Source organism: Gracilinanus agilis, chromosome 3, assembly GCF_016433145.1.
Source record: "Gracilinanus agilis isolate LMUSP501 chromosome 3, AgileGrace, whole genome shotgun sequence".
NCBI lineage: Eukaryota > Metazoa > Chordata > Mammalia > Didelphimorphia > Didelphidae > Gracilinanus > Gracilinanus agilis.
This window is the reverse complement of record NC_058132.1, coordinates 400911011-400927560: the sequence shown is the minus strand read 5'-3', so window position 1 is coordinate 400927560 and position 16550 is coordinate 400911011. Positions and strand designations below refer to the sequence as shown.

Below are 16550 nucleotides of genomic sequence, written 5' to 3'. Positions count from 1 at the left end.
AAATAAATAAATAAATAAATGAAGCTATTCCATTGTAACACCTGCATGAGGAAAAGGCCTCATGGCTTCACTTGAACCACTGAGGGTTCCCTGGAGAACAGGGAACAAATGTAAGCTGGTATTACAATTAACTGGCAGGAATATAGCCAGCTCTCCAGATAGGCTGACATATTTCTAACTTGCTACTAGAAGAGTCCAAGCCTTAGGGTATGTGAACTCCTTAAGGTAAAAGTTTCCTCACTGGAAAGCCCAGGAGGTACCAAGAGGAGTTCAGGGAGGTTTCTGCTCCCCTCCTTTCCTCAGGTTCCTCTTCCCTTTTTATTCCTGGGAGATTCCTTCACCCTACCTCACACAACCACCATGCCCCACCACTCTGTAGTACTACTACTACTATTACTGCCATGCTACTGTTGTAATCTACTCTGACTAAATTTTATTACTTATATCTTCCCAATGGTGCCCTTCCAAGGCAACATTTTTCCCACCAGGCTATCATTATTACTCCATTTGAATGAGAAGGGGGTTGCTTGCTATAATTCTTCTATTAAGGTGGAAGACATACCATGTACTTTAATGTTATGCCCTCCAGAGCCACCTCCAAATTCCCTGACATCTGACTTTCTGATACAACCCAAGGACTTCTGCTCACTATACTTTTAGGACTACTGGGCCTTTCTATGCAGCCTGTTGCTCTGAACACTCCTAGATGTATCTCTTAAAATTAGTACATCGGTTCTTTGAAAGGAGGAAACATCTCATTTTCTGTTTGTATTTCCAAAGCTTAGGACAATGCTAGGTATGAAGTAATTGCTTAATATCATTATCATCTCTATGCTGATAATTCAAGTTTATCTAGTCCTAAACTCTTCCTATGAAGTCCATACTTCTATCTCCAACCGAATATCAGACATCTCATCTGTGTGCTCTGTAATCATTTTAAACTAAACAATATCAAAAATTGCACTCTTTATCCTTCCCATCTTAACCCTCTTCCTTTCCACACTTTCCAAATACTGTTGTTCCCCACTTCATCCTCCCGGTCCTCCAAGGCTCACCACTAGATGCCACCTTTAACTCCTTACTACCTCTCAACCCTGCATATTCAATTTGTTTCCAAGAACTGTCAGTTTTTTTCTGTGAAATATCTCTTGAATATGTCCTCTATTCTCCTTTGCTGTTACCATCATCCTGGTGCTCACTTCCTTACACCTAGGCTACTTCAATATCTTTCTTGCTATCAGTCATGTATCTTTTTCTATTCCAGTCAATCCTTCATTCAGCCACCAAAATGATTTTCCTAAAGTACAGGTTTGACCATGTCATATCTGTTCCACTCCCACCTACTCCATTTTTACTACTCCAACAAATTCCAATGCCTTTCTTTCACTTTCAGGATAGGTCTACCTGGGACATGACACAGGTCCAGGTCCTGCTGAATTATGTCTGGATTTTCCACTCTATTCTATCCCCTCACTGTCACAAGTAGGAAACCACAGACTAGCTAGGAAGCTGGAAGTTTCAGAGCAGATAAAAGGGGATAGGGAAGCAGTAATTCCAAAGAAATGGAAGGGAGGGGGTAGGAATATCTAAAATACAGCTCACCTCTCTCAAAAAAGTTTGGTCCCAAAACAAACATTTTCAGACCACCACAAATGTATTTCTGGTTTCCAAACAAATAGGATATAATAAAAGGAACTCAACATTAAAGCTATAACTGAACTTAATTTATTCTTTTATGACAATTCAGAAGGCACTTCATAATACAAATTCTATTTAGTAATATCAGTTATACTTGCAAATAATAGACCTCTGACTAAAAAACTTGATTAAAATAATTGATTATTTTGTTCTACTGTCTATTCTTATATTTCTTACAAAACTGTCTTCACTAATCATCTGTCAGCTCCAAAATTCCACCATCTGCCTTTGGATTCAAGGCAAGATGTACGGACAAGGGATATTATTGTTTCTTTAAATTGCTTCCTCTCCCTCTCCTCCCTTTTGATCCCTTCTCTTCTCTTTCAATTTGGGTGGCCTTAATATGAAACTGAAGTAAAATTTTAAATTATTAAAAATTTTTAGCTTCTTTATTCTTAATTTAAGAAACAAATGAACATAGATATTTCCATTCTCTGTAAAATCCTAACTAATTCTAAACTTGTTTTAGAGTATTTGGAGTCCATGACTTTTAACCATTTAATGGACTTTTGGAGAATGTATTTAGACATGATTTAGAAACAGGTAGAGAATCTTTTTTTCCAAGCAGCTACATGGAAGAAGCTTTGTAGTTATACTACAATTTAGTGCTTATAGATATAGCATTCTTGTTCTCCCTCTCCATACATATTTGTAATTATTAATTATTATGTTTTTAATATATTAAATATATACAGCTAGATTGGTAGATAGGTAGGTAGGAAGATTTGTAGTTGGGACCATAAAGGAAAATAGTAGTTATTTGGAGAAACTAGGAAGATTACTTTTAATTAATCTAGATGGCTAACTCTAGAGTCAGAAAACTTGTTTCATATCTTGTCTCTGGAATATTAACTCTGTAATCATAGTCACATCACTTAAAATCCCATTTGTTCAGGCAACTGAGGAATGAAGTTTCTATAACAGGAGTTTCCCATACATGACAGGTTTGGTTTCCACCTTCCCCACAAAAGTTACTTGACAGAAATTAGTCTTAAACCAAAAGAAGACAGTAGGAAAATGGTGCAGAAGTTATCTGGTCCAACTCTTACATTTTAAAAATGAGGAAACTGAAGGCCAGGTAGACAAAGGCCACACAAGTAGTAAATGGTAAGACACAGGATTTGAAGCAAAGTTCTCTACCTCCAAAACCAATGTGACTTTCCATTGTATCATGTATCTTAATACTATGAATCATGATAAGCTCAAAATCTATATGAACAATATTAAAAGTCACATAAAAAATTAGGAAAATCACAAAGTATAACTCATACCTACATGAAAAATCTTTACATCAAACATCTTTGTTATGTATCTGATAACCAATATCTATAGGTCATTAACACAAATATAAAAAACAAAAACAAAAACAATTACTCATTGATAGTGATCAAAGGATATGAAGAATTATTCACAATGAAAGTGCTGACCCCATGTCCTACTGCAGGATCAAACCTCAGTCTTACTCTCTCATGTTTTACTTCTATACACTTCCTATTTAAGATAGCCTAAAGGAAAACACAAAACACAAAACCACACTAAGTACACCATGGGTTTTTTATAAATTTTCATTAAAAAAAAACCCAAACTTGAAATATCCACTTTAAAACCTTTCAGAAAGGGTATTAACTGAAAATGACAGTCTTATTATATAGATCCAACTTCTCTTAAGTATATTAATTCAATTTTACAAACAGTCCTTCTATCTAGCTATAATTCCTTCTAGCCTTTCTTCTAATTATTTTTGGGAGAAAAAGATGTGACAAACCTATCCACAGCTCACTTTCCTGTCTTTGTACCCTCCAAATTGGAAAGAAACTTTCCAGTAACAAAAATACCTAGTCAATTGACATTCTTACAATGGCCAAGTACAAAAAAGTTTATCACATTTCATGTCTTGGTCAGAAGAGGAAAGCATGCATTATTATCGGCTGTTCAGAACTGTGGCTGTGCATTGCACTGATCAAAGTTCTTAAGTCTTTCTAAGTTGTTTTTCATTATAATACTAATACTGTATGATGATTTTTCCTGGTTCTCTTCATTTCACTCTACATTGATTCATGAAACCATCCCTTATTAGATCATATTCATATATTATGCCACTCCCCAATTGATGGGCACCCTTAGTTTCTAATTTTTCACTACATAGATGCTAGACAGACAAACCGACATATTAGATAGAGTACTAAACTAGAATTTCCATATCCTTTGACCCAGAAATCCCACCACTGTGTGATCGGACATCACATATGCACAGAAATATTTATCGGAGAATTTTTTTTTGGTAGCAACAAAGATTTTGAAACACAGTAAGTAGATTGCACATTGCGGAATGGTTAAACAAATTGTATACAGGCATATAGTTGAATAATTCTTGAGTTGTAACAAAATTTGAATGTTATATATAAAAGCAGTGAGAGAATTGTGAACTGATGCAAAGCGAAGCAAGAAGAAGCAGGAAAACAATAAATACAATGACAGCACTGTCAAGAGAAAAAAAACTACAGGGTCCTTCTAAGATTAAAGCTAGGACATTATAAAAATGAGTCCTCCCCCCCAAATCAAAACTAAATAGTATGTAGTAATAATTACAACCTTTACCCTAAAAAAAAAAATGACAATGCATCTCCCCTTATCTCTTCTTTGCAGAGACAGGTACCATGGGTGTGAGAAAATGAATATATTGTCAGACTTCATTAATGTATTGGATAGGGAAGCATGAGTAGGGGCATACTTGGAATATACAATGGGAAAAAAAAACAAAAGATACCCCAAAATTTTTAAATAAAACTTTAAAAGTTATTTGAAGTAGAGCTACAAATAAGGTTCATTTCACTTCCAGCTGGGCCAAGAAAAAAAAAAATTAAGTACGGATATTTGGTATAAAAAACCAACAATAAATAACCTTAGCTAGAATTTGGAGGTGACAAGGGGAAGGAACTGCCCATAGTTGATATTTAACATAAACCTTGCTATAAAATGTAGAACATGTTAGCGACCAACTCTCAATTTTATAATTTCGGCAAGACTGTAAGATTTTTCATCCTATATGTAAAATGAATTAAAAATGATAATTTTTCTTTTGTGTTTTGATAATGGGAAATGTCAAAAGATAATGTGCTCAAATTAAGACACAGCAACTAGATGAATAGCCAACCAACTGGAGTTAGTCTAGTGAGTAGGGCTCAAGGACATGAAAATCAAAACAAATTTAAGGTACCTAATACTGTGCTTTAGAAGGAAGCATAAGTAGGGCAATTTTGAAAGTAATGTGTAGAATATATTATATATGTCCTCAAAAATAAGTAATGAAAAATAGATGGCTTCATAGAGAATGCTTTTGTGTTTTACTACATATATAGAGAAATGCTTTTTTTTTTGGCATGTAAGTTCTAAATAAAAAAAAGGAGAAAGCATAGGCAATGACTATTTTGCTTCTTATTAATAAATGTGTTCTTTCATTTATTTATAGCATTCAAGAAACTCAAGGACACTTCTATGTCAAAATGTAGCACAAGATTAGAATTCTATTAGTGAAGGAATTTTGTAATCTATTTTAAAATTCTATGTAGATACACTATAATGCAATAAAAAATACTGCCAAAAGATTTCGCTCAAGTAAACATTCTTCCTTCTTTTTTTAATGCTTTCTGTAATGACAGTCACTTAAAAAACAGCCAAAATGAACTAAGTTCTATAATGCCAAATGCAAAAACAAAAAACAAAACAGTAGAGTCTGGATTGATGAAATATAATTGTAGGTGCATTTATTTTGGATGCAATGATAAGCCTAATTGGTCATGCTGCTTTTCTCTCTAAAGTATTAAATAGCAGAGTTAAATATTATTAGTATACACCATTTAATTTTCCTAGGACAATAATTTCATTACGTTGCTCAAATTTAAGAGTCTGAAATTACTACCTATAGTTTATTTGAGCAAACATAAATCAATAGCCTACATCATCAAGGCAGAGAAATAAGCAGAGAGAAAAACTATATATTTTCCTATATCCTTGCCCTCTTGTTTTTACTATACATCAAGCCTTGTCAAACTCCAACCAAGGATCATCCTCTTTCATTATTCTCTGACTTTGTTCCATTTCATGAGTATGGAGCTAGATAAAAAAATCACAAAACTATAGTGCGTCCATTATAAATTCACTTTACATAATCTCACTGAGGCTTCGCAGTTCAACAAACCAATCCTTTTTTATCTCCCTAATTAACTATCCTGGGGTAGCTGGGTGATACAATGTGTAGAGTACAGGGCCTGAGGACTCGGATACTTACTTATTGTGTGACCCTGGGCAAGTTATTTAAAGCTGGCTTCAGTCACTCATCTGTAAAATGGGCTGGAGAAGGAATTGGTAAACCACTCTAATATCTTTACCGAGAAAATCCCAATAGGATCATTAAGAGTCACTATAGAATTGAAACAACTAAAAATTAACTATCCCATACACTAGTGAGTACTGCAAACATTCTACTTTCTCTTCAAGTCCTCACAATATTTCTATTCCAAATCCTCTTAAGTTGCACTTTCCCACATTCTTCACTGAAAAAACCGAGGTCATTGACCAAAATCTCTTTGAGGGCATTCTCCATCTTCTAAGTGGTCCAGTGGAGAAAGTGTTAGATCTGGAGTCAGGAAGATGACAGTTCAAATCCAACCTCATACACTTACTCCTTGTGTAATCCTAGGCAAATCACTTAATATCTATTTTCATCAAGATTCCTCATCTTAGTCTGAAATGAGGGTAAAAGCACCTATTCTCCCAAGGTTGTTATGAGGATAAAATGAGATATATGTAAATAAAAACGTTAAAGTAAAATAATAATGAATTATCATTATCACTGTTGCTATTTTCTTCTTCCATTATTTCCTCCTTCATTCTGGTCTCAAGAAAAACTCTTCAACAATGTCCTTGCAGGAACCTTTCTTTTACTCCCTTTCATTTTCCTTATATGGGTGGTCTGTTGTGTTTCTCCATTAGAACGTAAGAAAAAATCATTCATGGAAGGCTCTTAAAATTTGAAAATGAAACAAAGCTGGGAGGGACAGCTAATATTTGGTATGATAGGATCCAAAAAGATACTGACATTGGGTAAAAATCTAATATGAGAAAATAAAATTCAATCAGAATAAATTCTTAGACAAGGGCTCAAAAAATCTTAAGTATAGGATGAGAGAAGAGAACAAATTAGACTGCGATTTGTCAGAGAAAGATCTGCTATTTTTAGTAAACTACAAATGCAAAGAATTAGCACTATTAGGTGGTAGCCAAAAGAGCTAATGTATTCTTTGATGAAGAGGAGGCAGAGCTTCATGAAATAAGATGCTAGTCCCACTGTTTTCTGTTCTAATGAAATTACATTTGCAGTTCTTTATTCAGTTCTGAGAACTACAATTTATGAAGGACACTGAAAATCTGGAGAGGGGTTCAGGAGAATAAATGGGATAGTGAAATGTCTTGGTTTCTGCCAATAACCAAAGTCTATTCATTAAATGGAAGGAATTGGGGACTCATAGCTTGGAGAAGGGATAAAATTATTGTTCTCTTCAAGTACCTGAATAGTTGTTAGATGAAAGAACTTCAACTTGTTGCTGGTCACTTGGGGTAGAAACAAAAGCAATGGGTGTCAAAAAAGCCAATTTAGGCAAGGTGCCAGGAAATTTTCCTAATTAAGCTGCCTCAAGAGATGGCAAGTTTTCCTTCTTGAGAGGTCTTCCAGCAGAAGTTACATCAACACTTTTCAAGTAATGTTATAGTAAAGATAACTTTAGGGTATCATCAAGTAACATAGAATCTAGAAAAGCAACATAAGTAACTATGTCTAAGCAGAAGTGTATTATTAAAAGAAAACAAAATGAAATTGAGTCAGCCAATCAACATTCATTAAACATTTATATACCAGGTGCCATGTTAAGTGAAAGGGATACAAAAAGAGGCAAGATAGTCCCTAGTCTCAAGGAGCTAATAATCTAACAGAGGAGACAACAAGGAAACAAATATGCACCAGCAGGCAGTATACAGAATAAATAGGAAATAATTAACAGAGGTTGGGAAAACCTCCTGTAGAAGATGGAATAAATAAAAACAAGAATAATGAGAGAGTATCTTTACAGAAATCTTATTCACCATTTAAGCTTAATTTCTACAAAAATGTAAATAGAAAAACCTAGGGAAAAAGGCCTTGTGCCAGGAAAGCACAGGATGATATTTAGAAACCTGAAATACTTTACTCTGGCAGGGTAGACTTCAAGAAAGTCTCAGAAAATAAGGCTGTAAACATTGGTGGAATTTGGGAAGATGATGAATTTTTAATGACAGGCTAAAGAGTTTACATTTTATTTGACAGACAATAGGAAAATAACTTTCAGATGTGTCGTAGGAAACAAAAGTCAACAGTGTAATAGTTTATGGTCTTGTATATAATGGCCGCTGGTCTACAATTGAACAGTTGGTATACATCAAGATGTATGGGTAAAGGAGGCAGCTGGGTAGCTCAGTGGATTGAGAGATGGGCCTAGAGACAGGAGATCTTAGGTTCAAATACGGCCTCAGTCAATTTCCTAGCTGTGTGACCCTGGGCAAGTCACTTGACCCCCATTGCTCACCCTTACCACTCTTCCACCTATGAGCCAATACACAGAAGTTAAGGGTTAAAAAAAAAAAAAAAGATGTATGGGTAAAAACAGTTAAGACAGGAAATAAAAATAATGAAACTTTAAAAAAATAGACTAAAAATATTAAGATTCTAGTCCAGAAAAATAGCCAAAAATCTTGTCTAAATGGTGCAACAGTAAAGTAGACCTAAAACAGGTTTATATTCCTTCCATCATTCAACCTATTGAGGTAAAAAAATATAAGATTAACATGAAGACTAGGAGCAGTAGAACTGAGGCCTGATGTAGAACATATGTAGACCAAGAGAAGAGAAAGGCCCTTTTGGGAAAGGTTTATATTTAACCTGGAGATCTCAATGAGAAAGTAAGTTTACTGTAGTTCAAAATAAATTTAATTACATTATAATAATCAAAATAACTTTAGATTTACTCAGTATTTTTATATTTTGAACCTACAATATTAAAGACGAGTTTGTTACTAAGTCCATTAAAGGGGCAGAAATTTACTATTTTCTGAAGCTAAACATTTCCCATAGATCTTTTACTTAAATGGAATTTTAAAAATTAAACAGTCCTTGTTAAATTATTATAAATTCTGAATTAATGAAATGCAAATTATTGAAGTTTTTATAGCATACTCAAATATTTCTCAACACTATTAGGATGAAATAGCAAAAAGTCTCTAGTAATTCTAAACTTAATACCTAATAGGCATCTTAGAGTCAGCAGTGAGCTTAAAATAAGATTATGTAATAAATGAGAAGTGCTACTACTATTTTTACATGACTGCAAGAGAGATGGTCCTAAATAAGAATGAGAATGAAATTGATATTACAAGGTTAATATAAAGGCTCATAGTATAAATGAATAATAAATACTCAAAATAAAATATGGAAAGTATTAAATGTGAGTAGAAACCAAAGAGAATTAATTAGAGGAGTGACAATATATATTCTGAGATATTTTTAAACAAATATCACATACTATTTTTAGGATTAAAAAACCATAGAAAGGTAAAAGTTTGAATATTTTTATCTTCTTTTAACGCCTGAGAAGTTGAATGACCATCCAAACACACAAGTAGTAAGAGACAGAATTCATGCCCAAATGGATATTCTCACTCAACCACAGTGAATTTAAGATCACTAGTTAAAGCTAATGTTATAGGTTAAGTGATTCCAATCAACTTGATCAGTAAACATTTATTAAGTGCCTACTATGTGAGGCACTATACTAAGCACTGGAGATACAAAAAGGGGCAAAAGACAGTCCCCTACGATTAAACGGGGTAGGCAACAAGCAAACAAATATATGCAAAGCAAGCTATATACACAGGATAAATAGAAATAATTGAGAGAGAGAAGGAACTGGAATTAAGAGGGATGGGGGAGGGGGGGCTGTGTGTGTGTGTGTGTGTGTATGTGTGTGTATGTGTGTGTGCGCGTGCTCGTGCATGTGCTTGAACACATGCTGGGGAGTTCAGTGGATTGAGAGCCAGGCCTAGAGACAGGAAGTACTGGTTCAAATCTGGAATCTGGATTCAGATACTTCCTAGCTGTGTGAACCTGAGCAAGTCACTTAACCCCACTGCCTAGCCCTTACCACTCTTCTGCCTTCGAACCAATACAAAGTATTGATTAAAGTTTTTTGTTGTTGTTGTTTTTAAAGAGGGATGGGGAAGGCTTCATGTAGGAGGCTGGATTTTAGTTGGGACATAAAAAAAATGCAGAGAGGTCACTAGTAAGAGTGAAGTAGGGAGAACATTCTAAGCATGAGGGATAGAGAGAATGAATGCCTAGAGCCAAGAGATGGGAACATCTTTTTCATAGAACATCCATAAGGTCAGTATCATTGTATCAAAGAGTAACTTACTGGGGAGTAAATATAAGGAAAATGGAAAGCTGGGAGGGATGGGGGCTAGGTTATGAAGGATTTTGAATGCTAAAGAGAGCATTTTATATTTTATCCTAGAGGCAATAAGAAGCCACTCAAGCTTACTGAGTAGGAAGGGGACACAGTTGGAAGATCTCCGTTTTAGGAAAAATACTTTAGTGGCTGAATGAAGAACGGATTGGAGTAGAGAAAAGACTTGAGGCATGCAGACTCATCAGGAGGCTACTGCAATAGTATAGGCATGAAGTGATAAGGACCTGTCTTAAGAGTGTAGATGGTGTCAGAGGAGAGAAGGGGACATATATTCAAGAGATGCTGTAAAGGTGAAATTAGTAGGCCTTGCTAACAGCTTGGATATGTAGAGTAAGAGACAGTGAAGAATGCAGGATGATTCCTAAAAGTTTTAAGAAAGGGAGGATGGTGTTGCTCTTTGTATTGATTAAGAAGGTAGGAGAGGGGAGGGTTTAGGAAGAAAGGTAAAGACCCAGCTAAGAGAGTGAGAGGTGAGGAAGTCCTGGGAAGTTTCTGGAGGAATGAAAAAGTTTGCAAGATCTACTGTGGAGAATGGAATAGTGAGCTGATAAGAGAAGATAGCCTAGCAACAGTGAGGGCCCACTTAACATTATATGACATAAATTTGTAGTGGACCAAATCAGAACAGTTGCTTTTTTTTTCTCGGCAACAGACAAATGATGGGATTGATCTAAGGCTAAAGCTTGGCTGGCTGTAATCAAGGAATTACATAAGACTAAGGGAACTGGGAATTAAGAGAGGAGATGAGTATAGAGTTGTAAATTCGTTCTATAAGGGGTCAAGACAGGGAAAAGAGGAGAGTGTGGTTAGTGAAGAGGAGATAGCTGAGGAGAGAAATGAGGAATTGGATGTCATAGTAAGATTCTACAAAAGAAGACAGAGAAGTGGAAAACCAATAGATTATGACTGAATAACATTTCAGAATTCTTCAGAGTGAGTAAATATATGAGTGTTGGCAAGATCAAGGTTATGACCATCTTCATCTATAGCTAAGCTGAAGGAGTAGCTCCTGGGAAGTGAGGAGATTTAAGTGATAAGAGAGCCATTGGCATTTCTGGGGCAGGATGGGAGAAGATATGATCAGATCCATGTTTCAGGGAAATAACTTTGGCAGTTGTGTGATGGATGTATTGAAATGCAGACACTAAAGACAGGGAAGTCAGGTGAGATATCAGATGAGTCATCAGTTTTAGAAAATAAGCTCAGAACCTAACAGGTATTCAATAAATGCTTACTGATGGATTCCTTATATTCTTCACTGACTCAAATTAAATTGTTTTTTAAAGATGCCAGACATCTCTGGAAATTGCCTTCAATGTTACCAGCTTCTTCTACATTCTACCCTAACCCTTAAAAGCATGAAAGAGACAAGCAGCATAATCCTTGCTCCCTATTTGACACTGACAACCATATTCTTTGAGCATTAAAACATGTTCCCTAGAAATTCACATCATAATATTATATCATCCTTTCTGGTTCTTTGTGGCTTCTGAATATTTTTTTTAACCTTCTGGATATTATCCAACCTTATTCAATAACTTTGGCACTTTGCTTTCAATTTTCACTCCTACTTCAAATATCCAAATGAAATCTCTTCTAATACTCTGAGAAAAGAGTTCAAAGGATAAGAGGATCATAGAGCATGGAATTGGAATGGATCTAATCACCCCAAAAGTATACTACCTTCATTTACAGTAACCTTCATCTATTTCTGGGTCAGGCAGTTTTACAATTTGCTAAGTGTCTCATATGTCTGGTTAGGACCTTCACTTCTTTGCGGAGATTGAGGATCATGTGTGAGACAATGCATACAAAGTCAAACATTTTTGCTATTATTTAAGGGTTAGTTTTGTAGATTTCTCCCCCTTGTTTGCTCTTTTTTAGAAATTCTTGAATCCAAGGGATGGCTTCTTGGTCTAGGTAAGGAATACAGTAGGTAATATTCGTAAAAATCAATAGATATAAATAAAAATTTATTTAAAAAATAAAAAATTCTAAAAAGGTTATGCAAACTGGAATTTCACCAAAGAAATGTAGAGTAATAAATTCCCTTATTTTACAGATGAAAAATTGATGTCCAAGCTGGGTTAAATGTCTTTGTCAGTGGTCATACAGGTGGTAAACAACACAGCCAGGATCCAAGCCCAGATCTTCTGATTAAAAATTCAGTGTTTCAATAAAATATTTCTGTTCTTTCTGGTAAACAATATAGTTTGCTCCCCAAACAACTAGCACATCTTATTACAAGATCCCAGAGGGGCAAAGAGTACAATCACTAAACTACATTATGAAATATTTTCCCTATTCAGGTATAATGCATAACTATGATGTTTCCTTAAAATTTAAGATAATTTAAAAAATTTGAAAACCCTTTAGTGGTTTTGGTAGTTATTTTCTAAATTAATGAAAATCTGTTCATCACACATATTTAATACTATATTTCACATACCATATATTCTTATATAATGTGTCCAACATTTTCCACTTCATACCTGATTCTGTTGGAGGGGGGGCTGGGACTGTCCATCAGGAGCCTGGCCCTGGCTGTCATTCCCTCCTACTGGAGAGCCACGAGTCGTGGCTGTCATACTCGACACAGGGCAGATCTTTGCAATTTTGTCTGCTTATGTAGTTGTTGTGAGAGAAGAAATTATAGTCCACTTATAGAAGATGAAGTACCAGCATATGTCAGTCTTAAAAAGCTCCAAATTAAGGACAAACCATCTTGCAGAGACCATTGCATAACCTAAAATAGAAAGAAAAGATACATTTATTTTAGGTGTATCAAATCAAAGAACAAGATCTTTAATTTTATACATGTGGCAAAATCAAATGACAATTTCAAAGTAAGAAACTATTTCTACTAAGGCTCATTAACTACGATCCTAATTGGAGGTTGAGGGAAGAGGAAGAGGAAGAAAGAGGATTAGAAGACTGAATTAAATAGGTGTGGTGGGATGGGAAAGAGAGGGGTTAAATCAGTCTTGTCAAACTCAAATAGAAACAGATGCCTGTGGGACATACATATTGATGTAAAAAATCACAAATTAATAATGTTGTATTGTTTTATTTTATTTTGGTGAACATTTCCCGATTACATTTTATTTTGTTTAAAAAATCGTTACTTTCCATCTTGGAATCAATACTACGTATTGGCTCCAAGGCAGAAGAGTGGTAAGGGCTAGGCAATGGGGGTTAAGTGACTTTCCCAGGGTCACACAGCTATTTGAGGCTAGATTTAGACCTAGGACCTCTCATCTCTAGGCCTGGCTCTCAATCCACTGAGCTACCCAGCTGTCTCTTCCTAATTACATTTTAATTTGACAAATGCTCTAAATTTTAGGTTCAATTTATTAAATTTATACAAAGGATGTTATCAATTGATATGACAAAAGATTATCTTTCTAGCTCTTTGGAAGATGCCACTGCCTCAGCACTGGATATGCTACAGAACAGTAATTTTGCTATGATTAAAACCCCAAGAAAGTATGCTGGTATGCTTATATTTCCATACTGTTGCTTGTCTATTTTCTCATACCTAAAAGGGATTCCTTTCCCACTCTTATCTCCTTCAATTGCTTCAATCCTCAAATTTCTCCCTTCAATGTCCAAAATATGTATACAATGTACAATTAGAACCAACATAAATTTCAACAGTTTTGAAAATTAGTTTTGGATGAATTAAAAATTATTTTCTCTGTCTCCACCAGATTTTATCAAGTTCTTGCATTGCTATGGAAAGTCTTTTAAGGAAGGCACAATTTACCTTGGAAGATCCGTGAAAAAATGAATAGGGATGGGGAGAGGGGGAGAAGTAACTTTTCATCTTAAATTAACAGTGGGTAAAAATAGAACTTTCTGAAAATATTCCTTAAAAATTCAGACGTCAAATTTATATTATAGTTCTGTCCAGGGCTGGATTCTGCCAACATTTTTTTAAAAAGCACACATATCAAGGTATACATCTGTATTATTTTATGATGACAATTTTGTCAGTCATATGGCACAATGGGCAGTGATGGATTTGGAGTCAGGAAGACCTGAGTTCAAATCTAGCTTAACATCTGTAAAGCATTTTGCAATCATTAAAAGTATTAGCTATCATCATTGCTATCATTTGAGGCACTCTTTTCATATTGTCAAGAAATAATTCAATAGAAACATTTTTTAAGCACACAGTTGGTGCAAAGTATTATTCTACATGCCAGAAGAAAAGCAAACATATATGGAATAGGTCATGTTTTATTTATAATGCTTTAGATCCTAACAGGAATATTCAAACCTCCAAAAAAGTTTTCAATTCCTCCAAGCAAGCTGAAAGTCTACATAGGGAGAATATAGGCCAGGTTTATTTATAGCTCAAAGACTTGAAACAGTCATAAAAATAGCATTACACCAGTTTGAAACACATTAACTACAAACACTATTTAAAAGGAGGAAGGGGGTTTATCGCCTATAACAAAAGTACTTAGAAATGACAACTACTGTAACACAACTTCACTAGACAGGTGTAAAGTAAGTGATAATGGAAATCTTAAAAGCAACTGCTGCAAAACCAACTGAAATCAAGAGATGAAAGTAAAAAAAAGTAATAAAAATATTTTTAAAGAATTCACTGAAACAATGTAGCAAGAACTGCAATGGTGGAAAAAATTATTTAAAAAATTCTCTTAAAAAAAGAAATGTGTATAATTTCTAAAATTCTTTCCAGCATTAATGAGGTATAATTTTGACTTTTAAAGCAATAAACTTTGTTTATTCCCTGAATTTTTAACACAAGTGCTTTGTCATTATTTTTAGAGTCAAATTTTAAAAGGTTGCATATTTATTTGCACATATATGCATATGTATATCTCTCTATATGTACATATATGCACACATATAGAAGCATATATATACATGTAGATATATACATATTTGAAAAGGATAATGAAGTTGACACTGCCTTTTTCTGTAGAGAATTACATAATTTCTTCACTTTACCACAAACTGAATTATAATCAATTAATTAAATCTCAATTATAATTTTTTGTATCTCTTCAGGTCCTTTTCTCTACCTATCTGCTTCATTTGACACTATTAAACACCCTCACCACCTCAGTTTATGTAACACTACTTCCTCCTTGCTGCCTTCTTGTGTGATTCTTCCTTCTCATCACCTTTTCTGGCTCATCAAATCTATACCACATACCCAGTAAACTGTGGGTAGTTCCTAAGGTTCTCTTCTGTTCCCCCACCCACCATTTCTCTTTTTCTGTTTCTTTCACCTCTATCTACCAACTGCCTATAAGATATTTTAGACTTGGTATCTCAGATACATCTCCGGTTCAACATGTTCAAAACTATATTCATTGTCTTTCTTCCCAAACTTACCCTTCTTCCAAACTTCCCTATGTCCTGTTAAAGGAATACCACTAGTGTCAATGTCTTTATTATCCTACTGACTCTACTCTATGGCCACATCTTGCCATTTTCACTTCCACATTTCTAGTATCCAACCTCTTCTCTCTCTTCAATTTAGTTCAGGCCTTTATCACCTGACATCTCAATTATTTCAGTGGTCTCCTATTATCTCCCTGCTCAAAGTCTCTCACTACACTATTCAATTATACCTATTTGCCAAATAATTTTCTTTATGCACAAATTTGACAACCCCCATTATTTAGCTCTTTCCACTCTACTGCCTTGGATCCAATACACAGTATTGATTCTAAGGTGGAAGGCAAGGATTTACAAATAAATAAAAAGAAATTGTGTATATCTGTGGTATTAAAAAAATAAAACACACTGACATTATATACTACAACACACATTTTATGCACTTCTGAGTTTCTAAATTTTTCCTGTGTTGTCTGCTGGCCTTCAAGTATTATCTTGTGGCTTCCACACACCATCCTTCCACCCCATTCCCATTTAATTTCTTATTCTGACTCTTGATATAATGAAACTGTGATTGGGAAAGTTGTGATGTGGACCTGCATTTTCTACATTTAATAAATATTTCAACTTCACATTGTAATAATCTCACTTCTCAAAAGTCAACATACTTTAAAGTGGAAAATAATGAAAATTAATGAATGCTCAGGTCTCCTTGACATATGGAATGATAAACATCTGAATTGAATGCACTGGTCTTAATGGAATTTATAATTTAACATTTGTGCAAAAGCCTAATTTAAGTCAGAAAAATCTTTTTTCCCTCTTAACTGTTTTATTAAAACAATGTGTAGCTGTCAATTCCTTATGGTATAAATTACTTAAATTTCACTTACAACAATGCCACAGTCTTTCAGACAATCA

At 34.6% G+C, this 16550-nt stretch overlaps 1 protein-coding gene across 2 annotated transcripts in view; it reads right to left on the bottom strand.

The window, feature by feature from the left end:
• Nucleotides 1-12969, bottom strand: part of USP9X (ubiquitin specific peptidase 9 X-linked) — a 167238-nt gene extending 154269 nt beyond the window's left edge. The window contains exon 1 of one of the 2 annotated variants that reach the window (XM_044670172.1): nt 12743-12969. In XM_044670172.1, the coding sequence (XP_044526107.1) occupies nt 12743-12838 (96 nt within the window). In that variant the 5' untranslated portion in view covers nt 12839-12969. The remainder of the gene's footprint in view (nt 1-12742) is intronic. The other variant, XM_044670171.1, reaches the window with a different exon arrangement.
• Between the last annotated feature and the right edge of the window lie 3581 nt (nt 12970-16550).